Source organism: Cuculus canorus, chromosome 2, assembly GCF_017976375.1.
Source record: "Cuculus canorus isolate bCucCan1 chromosome 2, bCucCan1.pri, whole genome shotgun sequence".
NCBI lineage: Eukaryota > Metazoa > Chordata > Aves > Cuculiformes > Cuculidae > Cuculus > Cuculus canorus.
The window spans coordinates 123,121,292-123,138,093 of NC_071402.1; the positions used below are offsets into that span (position 1 = coordinate 123,121,292).

At 35.7% G+C, this 16,802-nt stretch overlaps 1 protein-coding gene across 8 annotated transcripts in view; it reads left to right on the forward strand.

Annotated features, from left to right (window-relative positions):
• TBC1D5 (TBC1 domain family member 5) overlaps positions 1-16,802 on the forward strand; it is a 319,581-nt gene that overhangs the window by 240,472 nt on the left and 62,307 nt on the right. For all 8 annotated transcript variants that reach the window (XM_054057267.1, XM_054057266.1, XM_054057270.1 and 5 more), the window contains one exon: positions 2,103-2,209. In XM_054057267.1, coding sequence (XP_053913242.1) covers positions 2,103-2,209 — 107 coding nt within the window. The remainder of the gene's footprint in view (positions 1-2,102; positions 2,210-16,802) is intronic.

The following is a 16,802-nucleotide window of genomic DNA, read 5'->3' on the forward strand; positions in this document are numbered from 1 at the left end:
GAGTTCTTTTAACTTTCTTTGAATGGTAAGGTTTCATTTAAAAATTTTACTTCCAGGAATTAGAGGGGACACAGGTCATTGCCCAGCAGTTTGATTTTTTCCATTATTCAATTGTTTAACTATTACACATGTCAAAAAACTAATAATTAGATTAAATGTCTTGTGTTTGAAAATACATTTTTTTTGTCAGAGGTCAAGTCTGCAGCATTAAAATAAATTAGCATTTTTAATATTTGCTTTCTCTATATCTGTGAGATAGCAAAGAACTCTTCCAGGAAAAATAGAGAAAGGATAATTTTAATCCATTCCACATTGCAGAACAAAGCACATACTGATCTATTCAAAAGAGAAATGCGTTGGTCTTATTGCCTATTGTTTATAAAAGTATTTAGAGTTTACTACCCATTTTCAGTATTTTTATTTGCTTTGGTAAAAAGGCATCATGATCATAACTGCAGTACAGTATCTTAAATTTGATTTAGGTGTGAGAGTTTGATTGCGTGTGTAGTATGTGGTGCTTGTATTATACTCATCTGAAAGAACTCTGACAGAGACCATTGTATTGTGTTCATTATGCCAGCTTTGTGACTTCAAGAAGAAAAAACAGGTACCTGAATATGAACAAGAAAAACGAAGGGTAGGAAAAAGAACAGGCAGAACAGATAAAGAATGAGTAGGATAAGTGAGTGCTTTACAAATGAAAGCAGATGTATGAAATTACAAGCTGTCGGATCAGCAACGGAAATGAAGATGATAAAGTGGTTCCCTACACAGATTATAATTATTCATTTTGCCCAGTCCTGCATCTTTTCCCCATAATCCTCTTGTTGAGGGAGGAAAGGTACAGAAGGATATGAGGCTTACTCACATGAAAGAAGAAAAAGTAAAGCATTTAGATCTTTTTGTCCACAAAACAGTCCTTTATTTTGCCTTTTATTGATTCAATATAAGTTTGTACATGCAATGATCCTTTCTGGTCTAGAGGCCTGATTAGTTGAAAGTGTTTATTGCTACAGCTGAAGTTCTCCGAATAGTAAAGTTTGTTAAAAATTTATTTACATTTACTATTGTTGGAGGCTGTCTTTATGTCGAGGAGTGCAGGCATCATTAACAGGCATTGCTTTGACAGCTGTGGCAGATGGATTGCCTGGATTTAGATGGTGCAAAAGAAATGAAGTAGTTTACATAGACCTGCCTGAAAAGATGTCTTTAATAATTGCACTCATAATTAGATTGATTTGAGGATGGGGGGGGGGAGGAAACAAACAAATAGAAGACAACAATGACAAGTGAAGAACCATAGTGTATACTTGTGTAGATTCAGATAAAATTGAGCACAATTATAACAAAATTATAAATTTTAGCAAAGCAACCTGAAAATTTCCTAAGTAAAAAAATTTAATAATCGTATTATACTTCAAAATATTTTTGAAAGTAAAATCTAGCCTTTCCCCTTTCTCCTGAAGATTTCATGAATAGTCTCCGATTTACAAGAAAACAAAGAGTTGATACCATTATACGTATGTGTGTTTTTATGTGTGTGAGTGTGAATGTGTATGCATGTAAGAACAACTTAAAAGGCATTTCAGCAAAGAATTGTCAGGATGGGGGAAAGTTATCATTAAAGCAGGACCAAAGGTAAAATTTCTCTTGCAAGTTATTATACTTAAATTTAGGTGTCTGCAGAGGAGTGTCTGAAAATCCAATGTCCATTTCGGAGTGTAGGACTAGTTCTTCAAGCTTCACCGACTGTGTTGCCCTGACCTCCACTGACTCAGGCAAGCTTTAGGTACAGAGCTACAGAGACCTAAATTTAGGCATCTAAATCTGGAGCTAACATAAATGTCTATGACATAAAGTCATTGGTAGGTTTAGCATTGTCCTTAATGATATTGGACCAAGCGTAGTTATGAAGCTTGATTATGCAATATGTTATTTTACTCTGAGCACTGCTTGAGTTCTGAGAGACTTAGCAATGTAAAAGGCAGCTGAATCTAACCGTAATGATCTACTGTAAAAGGCACTGGTTTGGAATATCAAAATAAGAGTTATATTTCACTTTTTTCCCCTCTCTTTTTTTTTTTTCTTTATTTTCATTGCAGTGATTTCAAGTAATTATCAGACCTGTTTGGGACTTCTGATGCATTATCCACCTATTGGAGATGTTCACTCCCTTATCCTAAGAGCACTTTTTCTCCGAGATCCAAAGGTGAGCTTCTTGCTTTGTAGATACAGGGACAAAATCTCTGTGATAAAATGGCCTAAATACTATGAAGTTAATAACAACCTACATTTTGGGGACTATAGTTTCAAGTTTTTTCTTACCTGACTTAAAAAAGTACTTAAAAAAAAAAACCTGAATGAAACAGTGGTAACCAAGAGTAGAAACAAGTTCTGTTACTCTTTAAAGGATACTATCCTACTACTTTGCTAAAGTTAACCGGGAGCTCTGGTAGCTGCAGATGTTTGTGCTGTTTAGAATACCTCTGCTTGGTATTGTGCACAGACATCTTTTGCAATAAAGTATGTTTTTGAGGGAAACAGTAATATTTTACAGAATAACCTAGTAAACTGTATAGAAACTGTCATGCAGTTTCATCTGTAAGACCTTTTCCATGGGATTTCTGCAGATTAATCACTGTTAATCCTTAAAGCACTACCCCCCGCAGTATATAATATTTATAGGATGATTTTCAACTAAAAACAAGAGTCTTCTGTTACAACCTGAAAATATTCACATGAATAAAATGTATAACTTCACATATTCTGTTTCATATTGCTACCTTATGGTTTCTGATATAGTCACCTGTCCAAAAAAAAAAAAAAAAAAAGGGTGAAACTTTTGCTATTTTAGAATGGAATGTATATGTGGTTAGGTACAATATACAGCAGATAGCCACAGTATAGTGGATAAAGTGAGATGAAGCTGTACATAGTAATCTTTGCAGTACTCAGATCTCTGGCAGGTAGCAGAATTTGTGCTGCTGGTTTTGAACTGTCTTTGTGCATGTCCCATTAGTAGGCTGCCAGTGTAAAGTCTGATTTCCCTCATCTTCTTGATGCACGTCACCTTTGAAAGTGAAAAATGCATCACTTCTGTGCTCTGACTGCCTTCTGTGCGATTTCATTCAGTACCAATGTTTACTTCTATGGATTAAGAAAAAAAATTGTCTCTGTTTCTGTATCAGCTTTTTTTCAGAAATCTGCATCCTTACATCTGCCTTCTTCATTCCTCTGAGGCATAAAGATTTCTTTCATGATGAGAAGTAACATATATCATATTTTCAGTGTGTAAGAAAGTTTGTAACATACATCTCAGGAATCTTTCATAAGATTTTGGCAGCAGCTGGTGAAATCAAACTGCCCAGCACTTATTTAAGTGCTCTCTTAGCAAAAGGAAATAGAAGTATGTTTTAAAGTGAAGTTACAGAAGGAGGAAAATTGTACTAAGATATCAAGCTAAGTCCAATGAGCAACCTGCCATTTATTAAAAGTATGTGTTAAAAGATAAAATAATTATTAATTATTCATCTGTCCTCCGAAGCAACCTAGGCAGTATGCAAGATATCCTACCAGCTAAAGGGGGCAAAAATAAACCAACAAGTTCCTATGAAAGAAGCTTAATCGCTATTCCACTTCTTACACTCTTTTCTCCAACAGAATTAAGTTGTCAGGCTCATAAGGCCTCAGCGTCCCATTAACATTTCAGAAAAATACTGGATGTTGTTCCTACCATGTCTTTCAGGTAGTTCTCCCGTTACTCGAGTGAATGAGTACTTAAAGGTCTTTGATGCAAAGACTGCTAGTTGTTTTGTCAAATTAAATGAGGTTAGTTATAATTGTTCCTTATTTCTGAGCTTTACTTATCTGCTTGGGAAATGCTCTGAAAGTTAGGAAGCTGGGATTTCCAGGGAATGAAGAGCCTTAAGGGACTTTTAGCCACCTCTCATTTTGCATTGGGTCCTTGGGTTGAGATGCATAAACAGATCTAGACTCCTTACAGTAAGGAAGTTAAACTGTTCTAGAAGATCACCTAAAAGAAAAAAAATAGCTCCTGGTCTGGGAAATAAATGTTTTTAATCCTATGGCTTGAATAATTGTTTATTATCTTTCCGTGGCTAGGATTTTAAGTTTCACATATTTGTCTTTAAGCATATGTTGGTTCAATCCAACATATTTCTGAAATGGAAATCTTGTTATTCAACGAGACCTACACACAAAAGTTTTCCAAGACTGTCAAAATTTCTCATTACACAGAATGAAAGGGAAGACTCAACTAGACATCACGGGTGCTGCAGGAGTCTAAAGTCAGTACACAGATTATATACCAATATAAGTGGGAAAATTATGATACCTTTTTTTGCTATCTGCATAAAGATAATTCAGTTTGCCTTTATTCCCTGAGCAGATAAAAGGAGATTGGAAGAAAAGACAAGGAGATTTTAGTCAGTAGTGTAACTTATAAATGATGATTAGCAAATTCAGTGCTTAATGATTTTTCCTCCTCCTTTGATGTTTTCCTGTGCATTTCTCCATCACTAACTTCTAGTTTCTAATGGGAAATTACATTTGGTTCAGTGCAATTTAGATCTCCTGAGCCAGGGCTGAGTTGTTCTGTGTGGCATTTCTTCCAAGATTTCGCTTGGGTCTTATATGTGAAGTGAGAGAACTCTTCTGTGGGAGACAGTTGCATGGTCCAGTGGCTTGTTTCATTATTTGTTGAACATATCAGGAATGTTTAGTGGTGTTCAAAATATCTGAGAGAGTCTTGCTGTTTACCCCTTGAAGCCTTAAATCTCAACTGGACAAGAAATGCAGTTTAGAAGTCATGTACAGGGACAGATGGGAATCTGCTTCTTGCAGGTCTGTAAATGTTGTCTTTGGGATTATTTTTGCAGCTAGGTAAATGCCAAATAATTTCACTGAAGGGAAAATCTGCGCTGTTTGGTCTAAAAAAGGTTGGCAGTATGTATGTAAAACTGAAAGATTCTTACGGAACAGTCCTGTCATCAACGGTGAGATAGTTAAGAATGACCTGATATGGCTTTTCCATCCGTTAACTTCTAATTCTGGAGATAATCTGGATTTGCATATCTAATAGCATCCATTATTTCATCTGTTTGTTTCATCTCTCTATGAATAATAGGTCTCTTCTCCCTACTTATTTGTCTTGTAGACTATCAGGAGAGATAAACTTTGGCTTGATCAACCTGTCACATTTTGTTTGCTGCTTTTCATTGCAGTTGTCACCAGAAGAGCAACCTAAATGGCAAAAGAAAGCTGTACTTAAAAGATGGGTGGCATTTTTTTCTGTCGGATGTATAAATATGATTTCTTGACCTTCTGTGGAATCAAACATTAGCAGAAGACTTAGCACTATCTATTAATAACAATAATAGAAAAAGTAATTAGTGCTTGCCATTAGTCTAATGTGTGCACCAGCTCTTCTTTTGACTTAGCAGTTGGCTGTAGAGGTGAGAGGACGTTTTAGATTCTACATCTCTGATATGTTCCAGTGCCATGGAAGAGAAATAAAGATCTCTGTAATAGCTGAAGACAAGTTAATGCACCTGTCTCTGAAGGGGGACCTGAGAGATACTAATTTTGCAGGCATGAGTATGGATCAATGCAGAATAATTGAATTTCAGCCTTTTCTGCATTTGGCTATCTCCAGTTCATAGGAAAATGTAGACTGAAAACCAAAAATCAGTGGTGTTGCCTTGCTATAGAGTGATAACATCAAGCTGCTTAGCAGAGTATTTGTTTAAGAGTTCTGATCTTTGCACAGATAATTACCACAATTATTTATCTGAAAGTAACTTCTATGCACTTATAGTCCTTTTGAATATAAAGGTAGAGCTTCTTATGGAAAAATGAGCTATTAAAATTATGTATAGATGAAAAGAGATAATAAGGGAAGGGTTCTGGGGTATATCCAGAAGGATATACTGAAGGTGTGTCTCTGTATATTTAGTAACCCAAAAGTGGGCAATTTTCTTTATTTTTTTCCTTATCAAAACCATTAAGCACTGTTAATTTTCCAAGCAAAGGCTGCAAAATTAAGAAATAGAGATGTGGAGATAGGGCACTGGAAGAATATAAAGTGATTAAAAAACATAGTTCTAACTAGAGATGTTCAAATAAAAAAAAAATTTAAAAACCCAATTAGAAACAAAAGTCATAGAAAATGTGAACATATTGTGTTCCTTAAATAACCAGATGTTCTTTCCTTCCTGAAGGCAGGCAGGGCTAGGAATAAAAGGTTTAAAACTATTGTTTTAAGTTAACTGTGAATTTTGCAAATCTGTTTTCACCCTTTAGCAAATAAAATTCTAATACAGCAACATAAGCAAAGTAATTTTCATCTTTGGGTGTTCTTATTTGTATTTTTTTCTGTGTTGAAGTGTTAACCTTATCACAATGACTTATTAGAAAACTAAAGCACTACGTAGAATATTACAGTTTTACATTGCATACTAAGAAGCTGACAAACCACCCTTTGTCTGAAAGCTTACTATACTTATTCTTAACACTTTTGTAAAATAAGTTTGCTTTCAGATTTCATTTTAACATGGTAAGTTACACTGTGTGTGAGCCAAGCTGGTTAGTAGCTGAATTCAAGGGAGAAATCTTTTATCATAAGCCATCAAATCAAAAAAAGAGAAAAAAATGAAGTAATTTTTCTTGGTCACTGGGAATTAATTTGTTAGTTATGCTAATAATATTTTCCTTACTGCTGCTGATATTTTCTCAACGTTGTATTTTAAGTTATTTGCTGACAGTGAAAATAGTCATATATTAGTATCAAATTCTAACTAAATCTACAATAAAGCATAAGTGACAATTCAAAGAAGTTGTATTAGTTCATCATGACTGAAATTAAAGGGACTGCCAGAAAACTTAAGGAATAATATATGGTCATGATCACTCAAATAATGACTAGTCAGAGAAATCTGTATTCCAGCTTCTCACACTTCTTGCAAACTGAGCAGTAAGTGGCAAGGGGAAAACACATTACTGAAATTTTGAACTGAACTCTTTGTACATTTTCAGCTGAATTTTCTTCTTAAGTAGCTGCCACCATCTCAGAGTTTTCTTCAAGCAGCCTGAAAGACAGTTGAGTTTCACTTTTTTCCTTCCTTAGATAAATTCTTTCCCATACACTCATTAACTGAGGTGCTGCTGCAGAGCTGCAACTGTCCTTTGAAAGCTGCCGTTATGTCAGTATCGTTTGTTTTGCTGTTTGTGGCAGGAGAAAAGCAGTTTTGGGGTTGTTTTGTTTGTTTGTTAGCATTGTGTGTGCAATCTGGCATTAATTACCTCTCTTTAATGACCAGATTGCAGCCAATCGGAAGTTGGGATCTGGCAGTGTTTGGGCATTAGCAGCTCATTAATTTGCACCTACATACACCGAGTGTGGTGTGGAGTTTATTTTGTTAGAGGGGTACCAACAAGGGGGGAGGGAGGTCCTTAACAAATGTTAGCTTTTTGTATTTTCCCTTTTGTTTTGTTTTGTTTTTTTTCAATCAAGAAGAATGTGCCTGATTTGTAAGGAGATTTGAAATTATACATTGGGGATTTGGGGTGCATAGAAAGTGAGTATCAGAAATCTGGGGTAATGGATATCCCACTGCAGTATGAGCTGGTGGTACAAGTAAGGTCAGCCTTAAAGGACAGTTGCCTTGACAGGAGATGTCACTGATAAAAGAAACAAATTTTCCCCAGAAAAGCTAAGGACATGTCTCTTCATCTGGGAGGAAAAGAATTAGGAAAAACAAAAAATAAAGGCATTTTCCTTCAGTGATTCACAGAGAACTTCTGTTTGCCTTGAAGGATTAAGGTCTTGGATATTTACTGCAACGTAGATAGATTTTGAGCACAAAAATGTGTCTGGATCTCCAAATTGACCTCCGATTTTATAACCTTGTTCAATTCCTTGTACTGAACCCAAGCATGTTGATGATCCAACTTTCCTGTTTGCAAATAGAATATGATTAGATGTAATCTGAACACCTCTCTTTGAATAAATTGATGTTTTTTATGTAATTGCATGCTAAGTTTTCTAATGTGGGCCTATACAACTAAGAATTGCATCTATTATACACGTGAAAGTGATAGTATTAATTTGTTCTTTGTTTATGGTCTCGTTGTTAACATAAGAAACTTTTGCTTTCCAAGGACATAAGCCATGCTTTGTTTTAAGAATTATTGTTCTAAATATTCAGTTATTGTGTTTCATTAATAGAATAAGGTGTGACAGGCAGCTATGAGTTTAATGATAAATTACTTGGAATAACCATGTTGCCATAGTACCACGTAAAAATAGTAAGTGTACCATAAATTAAAAATCCTCTTTGTTTTTTCTGCATTTGTTTCAAAACCTTCATTCCCAGTTCACCTATACATTTTCAAATATGAAAAGGCTTTGTGGTCAGTACTCATAGTACAATAACTTTCTCATCTCTCCCAAAGTTCATTGTAAATTCCTCTGAAACATTAACCATTTAATCGACTCACCATAAAATAGTCATCTTCTTCAGAGTATTCTGTGTGGCACAAGTAATATTTTCAGGAAAAAATCTTGGAAAGTGGTTGATTAGTCATCTAGTCAAGACCTTTTCAATGAGAAATCTTTAGAAGTCTTTCTCATTCCTCAGTATCGTACGTAACACAGTAGTCATCACTCGAAAGAGAGCACTGATTTCTGAGATTGCCAACTATGATGCAGTTTCCAGCAGTGCTCTGTCTTTAGTCTTGTAGGCACAGGCCAGTTATTTGTTTAAGAACCCACAAGTATTGTATCAATGCAAATTAAGCAGCTATTCTTTTTAAATGAATAGCGAAATGGTGGGAATTAATAGAAAATAAAGCAAAGCTTCCTGGGCAGTGACATCTCTCATAGTTAAGACAAAGCTGTTCTGCAGGTAAGACGATGCCGAAACAAAGGACTGGTCCCAGTTCTTTGTAGAGCTGAGCAAGATGGTGCTGCAGTCCTCTCTCCTGGCACTGAGAATGGAGCCTGGCAAGGAGGTTGCATTGACTCTGTTGTTCTAATTGCTGGTCTTGTGTGACCCAGCAGGTTTACTGCTGGCCTTGAGGGTGGTGAGGAGTTGATGGCATGGCTGGTGATTTCTGGGTGGTTGAATAGGTGCCAGTCTTTCAGAGGAGACCACTAAAGGCAAATTCGGAACCATAGTTTCTGCTTTTTAGTAATATTAAAACAAATATTTGAGAGCATTGTATAGATCAGCAATTTACTGAACTGTTATTCAGTAAATAGACAAGAGAACTACTTGCTGATCAGTCAACTAGACTAAGAATTGCAAACACAAGGGGGAAGAAAGTGTTTGCATTTTTTAATCTTCTCTGTAGATTTCGTAATTATGCCTTTTATTGAGATGTCTTCCCTAGTAATTAGGAAGAGAAGGTATGAGGTGCTGCAACATCATGTTCGGGCCAGAGGGACAATCATTGAAAATTCGGAAGTAGGAGAGGAATTACTCTCATGTGCTGATCAACATTCCCAATAATATTCACTGGGAATTCATGAGCTCTGTCATGTTAAGGGCAAGTACTTTAGAAAGGCAAGATGGAAGAGAAAGTTATTATTGGAAACCAGAACTTTGAACGGTGCTATCTATTTGAGCAAGTTGATATCCCTAGTAGCAAAGTAAAAGCAATTCTGCTTGTACTTGATACCAAAGCAAGAAGCTGAAGGTCTTAATTACTTCAGTTACCAATAAAACTTATTGCCTGTGGATTTCTTGGGGCTGTTTCTTTCAAATGATTGGTTTACTTCTGTTTATAAAGTCATCTAAAACTATTGACCCTTCCCTAAAGAGTAATGATGTTATTTATAAAATTACACTAATAAAGTGTATTTAACAGTGCTACAGTGAAGTGATTATGGTTCTTCTTGTGTGCAACCTGACAATTCAATTAATCACTTCCAGTTTGCAAGGTAGTTTATCAAAAGGACAGACTGAGAACACTTAAAGCACTTTGATTCTACCTAATCAAAAATTCTCCCCATTCATTTGATTAAAATTCACAAAGCACAAACTGTGAGTTATATAAAGAAAAATTCATAACTTTTCAATAATGTGTGAAAGATTAGCTATCAAATCATATCCAATCAATTATGATGGAACTTAAGTTCAGTCTCTTCTGATATAAATGTATGTATACTGCTGGAGTGTTGACATATTTTATAGAAAGCATTAATGTATTAATTGTTGCATACAAAGCTATTTAAGTACCTATGTATTGGGAAACACTTCTCTGAAAGAGCAGTGTATTTTCAAGATAAAACTGGGAATGGTACATTTTATCCTATGCTGTAACTTTTTGTGTAAAATTAGGTTTGGAGAGGTGAGATAGGACTCTTTGTCCTTTGCCTTTTTAAGCAGCAATAAGGAGCAGTAGTTTTCAAAATGACTCTGTAGTATCCTCATTATTGAAATATCTAAATGAAAGGAATTGCTTGTCCCACTGCACCAGGACCTTAGTTTCTCTCTGCTTTTCAGAGGAAGAGACTTGGGTGTCCTTTAGCTCTGATGTGTGCATGGGGCTCCTTGAAAGAGACAGGTTCACTCTCCTAAGGATCTTTTTCAAGTGTTTTAAGTATCATATAACACACGGAACATAAACTAATCTGTTTCTTTTCCACGTAGCAGAAATAAGCAAATAACACCTTAAAATATTCTTGATTTTCCCTGATATGTGAGATTTGTGTACAAGCACATATCTGGAGGAGACATAATGCTGTACATGTGGTTCTAAGGGTTTTATCAGTATAAGCTTCGGATAACTGCATTACTCACAAAGCCATAAGTGAGTTATGCAGGTTGTCCGAAAATGAGCGCCAATAAAACCATAATGTGGTAGCTTTTCTGTACATAAAGATGTCACATTTTAACTCTCATAATTTGGAGCATTCCAGGGTTTAAAGTGAGGCTTGCTGTGTGTTCCCTTCAAAAGCCTGGATCTTTCCTCCACAATGTTGTAAAACTCCTGTTCCTAACCATGCAGGGCTGCAAGATGCCAGAGCATAAATCTGTCACAGGGTAGGGCTGAGCACTGTCAGATTTATACCTCACTATTTAGTTAATTTACTTCTTAAAACCAAGGGTTCAGCTGAAAAATAGATGACTAAATTAAGAGGCAGATTTAAAAGGTACTTAAGCAATTCTGTTGATGCATGATGGGGATTTTACACAGGTTATGAACTTGAACTTTGGCAGATTGGAGTCTTTTTGTCTGGAATATCAATAGAAGCCGATTTGTTAGGATTTGATCTACCTGTTAAAACACAATACACGGTAAAACTATACACACCAAAAAAAAAGGGGGGGGAGGAGCTTTACAATTGATTGGGACAAGAAGCCAAAATGTAGAACTAGAAATTTCTTCAGTCAAGTCACTGAAGCATTTTTAAATATCACTTGTCATTTTTTTTCGGTTCCTCATCTCTTGTCATAGAATGCCCATGTGTTTATGCAGTTAAAAACAGACCATAATGCACAGTATTTAAAATATCTTCCTGGTATCAGAAGTTTCTAGTTGCCAGGGGAATGGAGGGGTTTTGCGTAACAAAACTGGAGATAATTTATTTCAGCTTGATCAGAATTCAGGGGTTTCTTCCTACCTTGGCCCAATTAACTGAATTTTCTTTCATTTTCAGTTCTTTTTGGGAATTTCTGTTGTTTCGAGGTGAAAAGAAAGCACTCCCTAATTTTCTTTAGAAACAGTTAAATATGATAAATATGATAATTCATCATGCTGTTATTGCATTGTAAATAATGAGTTCAGCAATTGAGACCCACAGCATCTTTCTGGAAAATGTAAACAGGAAGCATTATTCCCGGCTTGAGGATTATGGTGTTCCTTTGCCAGCACCAGTGTTAGTGTGTGGATCTCCTGACTCCTGTGATTAAAAGAAGTTCTTTATTAGTTCTGTGTAGGATACTTTTCACGTTGTGCTGCTTTTGTACATAGGATTGATAGATGCAGACTGTCAAGTTATGGTTTGGGTAATATTTTGCTTTTTGCCTTGAGCCGTATTAGAATTGGCGATAGCATATTATATCCTTCAATGTCTCACTGTGTTTTTTGGGTTTTTTTAGTGTGTATTTAACTTAGTGGTTCATAGGTAGATGGAATACCTTTTGTGCTCCAGCAGACTGCTTGTTCTGCAGAAGTTATAATTAAGGAGAAGGAAAGTTAGAAGGTGAAAGGAAAGTTTTGGGTTAGAAATGCTTTGTGTTCTCTAGGGTTTGTGGTGCGTTGGTTGTTTAGTATAAAAAATATTTTGGCTGTTGATGTAATGTTAAGCTCTTGCTTAAACTGTATAAGTCAAGTCTTAGGGTAGAGGCATCTGCTTGGATACCTGACAAAAGAATGAAAAGAGGAAAGTTGAAATTCTCTGTGCAGCTAGGCTATTGGGTAATCATTAGCTAAATACTTCGTATTAATTATTAGTGCTTATAGAAAAACTTTTGCTAAACTGAACAAATGGTATTCTTTATCCTTATCTCAGCTGCTGTATTTCAGCTCTATTCCCCATCCAAATTTTTGCTATGCTTGCATCGTCTTTATTGAAGGAAGAAGCATAGGTGAGCTCAAAGGAAGAAGAAAACCTTTGCTAACCTCCCAGTCATTACTGAATATAGAGTCATAAGCTCCTCCAGCTCTCATTAAAAACAGATGAAAGGGAAGAAAATACCATTTTAATAGAAAAACCTATTAGGCTGTATAGGAATTATGAAAAATTCAATATTGACCTGTCAGCTAAAGAGGGGGAAAAGGAGCAAACTGGCCCCTTAAAAATATCCAAATAAAAAAGAGCAACACTGCATCATTATCGTTCTTCTTTTTAGATATGTTTAGTTCAGTCTGTTCTTTGGTTTAGGCTTAAAATATTAGTAGCTTAGAAAGAAAAAAATACATGCTTGGCAGCATTTGTTTAATATATTGGGAAAAAAAGAAGTTTTAAAAATCCCATTTGGCACTAGTGAGGTGATTATTTTGATGAGTCTGTTGCTGCATGTACGTATAATTCAGCACTGCTGTTCAGTTCGTTTTTTTCTCTCATGCATTTAGGTTATCTAGTTACAGATACAATCTATTAAGTGGAGTATTTTTCAGTAGCTGAGGTTTTCCCACCTGTCTACCCTAAAACACCTGCAACATATGTTTGTGTAACCCTGCAATGCTTTGTGGTTTGGGCCTTGAGAAATTCCCCCAGAGCTTTTTGCTTATAAACAGCTGAGCAATTCGTTTCTCTAATGACGAGTGCGTTTCCCTTGGCATCAAGGCAATAGCATGTTCACTAAAATAAGTCTCATTTTTCATCAGAGATACCGAAAATCTTTTTTTTGTTGTTGTATCTTCTTTTCAACCTTTAGATTTTGTGCAAAATTGTGTTTGATTTTTTTTTTCTGTTAATATAACTAAGAGGAGGGAGGATAAATACCTCAACAAAGAAGAAAAAAGAGTATTGTAGAGAATGCTTGCACCTGCATGTAAACTTTTACAAACAATATGTGTTCAGATGGTGAAATGTTACGTTGCAGTAGTAACCCGGTTTTTCTGGTATGGTGTAGAACAGACTGCCTGTGACTTCTGTCCCACACGTGTGATTTGCGGTATTGTATCAACTCTGTGGATAATGTGACACGATGTCACTGGGTGCCAGGGCGGAAAGAAGTTATTCTAGGGAATCTGGGCACATGGAGCATGATGCTTAGCTCGTAATAATTGCTTTTCAGCAGCTTATGCAAGTTTAGGGAATCTCTGTTTTATTCGATGCAACCCTGACCGCAGCCTCAGCCCTCTGCCTCAGGAAAAGAGCAGACATGCATATAACTTAACTCGGCTCCGAGTCCCCCGGGGAGAATAAAGCCAAATAGAACGTTCCCAAGAATGTCCTGCCAGCTGTGGGAATTGGAATGAGTCCGTCTCATGGTGCCAGGAGGATGAGGCTGAGGACCTCAGCAGGCAGGGGTCGGAGGGGGACGCACGTTTTATGCAAGGAAAGGCTCAGACTCAGGATTACATCAGAGATACCTGAAATACATTCCTCTTGGGCTGTGGCTAATACATTTTGAAGAACCAAAGTCCAAAATCACATCAATTTGTGTATGTGCTCCTATATTTGAATTTCATACGTTGTCCTTTTGAAAATACAAATTAGGCAGTTGTCTATCAGTTGAACTAAGCTCACTGTAGCTAGAATTTGAGATCAGAAGAATTATAAAACTAGCAGAGTCCCCCTACAAAATGGGTGTGGGGAAAAGGGATTTCTAGTATAGGCACAGGCACCTTTTCTCTCTGATTTCCATGCTCTCTTTCTGTCTAATCCTCTTCCACAATTTCTTTGGAGGATTTAATCAGCTACTAATTTGAAGGTTGATTTCACTGTCATTTGAACATTATCCTTTTAAGGAAAAAGATTTTATCCAAGATACTAGTCAAAATACTTACATAAATTGAAAAAGAAAAGGAAAAAACTTTACTTGCTTAAGGAATTAAAAATACAAATAGAATCATTCTAAACTGCACTGTGTGGGATAAAAAATATGGTTACTGTGAATATCTTAAACAACAGAGCTGTGTTTTGCTGTAAACAAATTTGTTTAGTCTTCTGTCCTAATAATGGACTGTAATATAGGGGACAGCTCAAATTGGACGCTCAGGAAAATTACTTTAAAATTCATAATGAAAGGACGTTGCAATTGTGTAGGTTTTCCTTCCTGCTTCTTATATTTGACTTACTGAAATGCTAACAAAGAATATAGACTTTAAAGGACAGCCACAATGACATAAAGATCATAATGTCCATAACCATGTTTTTTACTGTGTAAATTTCAGTTTTCGGGAGTATTTAAAAATTCTGTTGTGATAATTACAGATACCTGTGTGCTAACATATGTCAGGTTGTTTTTATAAAATAATGATTTTTTTTTCCAATAGAATATCTCTGCAGTTTTACAAAAGGTGTTGCAGCAGTAACCCTTGGTATTTACTATCTTTCATTTCTAATGTTTGCTCAACAGCATTTTTTTCTGAGGTTTTTTTTTCACTGTATGTAATAGTACTTTGAGCTGCTTCATCCTTTGATACCTTTAAACCCCATGGGAATTTAAATAGGCCCCTGTGAAAGTAATGCCTGAGCCTCATTGATATGTTTGAGTTAGATCATTATTCCTATTAATGGCTTTAAGTGCGTGGATAGTAGATCAGCCGTTTGTGTCTTGAATTGCTTGTCATCTCTGCATAAATATGTCTTAAGATCTGTTCCATGTGAACTGTTCCTCTTTTTTTTTTTTTATTTAGAAGCAACATGTAGTGATCTTTTTTATTATTCGTTGGGTGGTGGGATGGAAATTTCAGGGCCCTTGCTAAGTTTAAAATATACCCTGAATTATTGGAAACAAATTGCAAAACTGGTTAGCATCCAGTAAGGTGGATTTTTCAAAGAGTTCGCTTATGATTTATAAGTGCCCATTATTTTAACCATCTCTTACTCTTCTACCTTGTTGAAATGGTCATCAAGGCACATAAAGAAAAAAGTTATTTGATTTATGGGAGAAAAAATTACGCTGTTTGATTACTCGCATAGTAGTCACAGAACCATCAGTTATCCTCAGCATGTCAGTTTGGATTTGATTCTCATAGAAATGCATTGAATTACCAAACTAAAGCAATAGAAACTAAAGTTGATTCATTGTTATTGCTGTCAGTTGATGAGCACTGACTTACAAGCCATATGAATGGTTGGAGTTATGCAAATATTGGTTTTATAACAGAAGAAAAACATAGAGTGGCCATTACAGTGAGGGTGGTAGGATAGGCGAGGACTTTTTTGATGCTTGTCTAATAGCTTTTAGTTGTTTCATTTTTTTAATGACTGTTGCAAACAGGATATATTAAAAAAATGTTTAATGTGTTTCCAAAGAAAGAAAATTAGACATTTCATACAAGATTAAGTCTGATTGCAGGAAACTATCTGGAAACTCCCGCCTTAAATTTGACGCCAGGAATCATCTTGGCCTTTGATATCTACTACCTCTTTAAATCTTCTCTACTCTTTTGCTCATGCAATACTTCGGTCTTTAAAATGCAGCTCCTATTTTCGCCTCCAAAAGTAAGGATTCCAATGAAAGAGAATTGTCTGCAGTTCTGTGGAAAATAAGAGAATAAGACTATGTATACCCCAGTCTATAATGAAATCTGGAGGGCAAAAATACAACATGTGAAACTGAAACAGCCGAAGACTGACTCTGTCAATAATTTTATGTATTTTCACCTGTGAATATCTTTTTTGGAAACACCATTGTGTAGTTCATTAAAACTATATTTACTACTAGCAGGACTTGAATGAATAAATCTTAAAAGCAAAAACTTGGGAAGTATTTAGATCTGTTTCATACAATATATCTGATCATTATGCATAAATTTACCATTTTGTTTTATCTTATGCTAGCAATTGTTTAAGCCATTTCTTTTCTGACTAGTGTGTGTGTGCACACGTGTGTGTGTGGCCTCTGTATATCTCTCTGTTACTTTGGTTTCACCTCCATGCAAATTTTTTTACTAAAAAATATCTATTTCCCCCCTCCAAACACCTTCCTTCAGGAGCATTTGTTCCATCAGGGTACTTCACACCTGTGCTGTGGTCTACACTTAATAATCATTAGATCCAAAAAGGATTATTTCAGAACTACCATGCTTCAGTAAAATATAATTATATATATATATAAATAATAACTTTGTTGTGGCAGAGGTGGAGAGTTAAATAG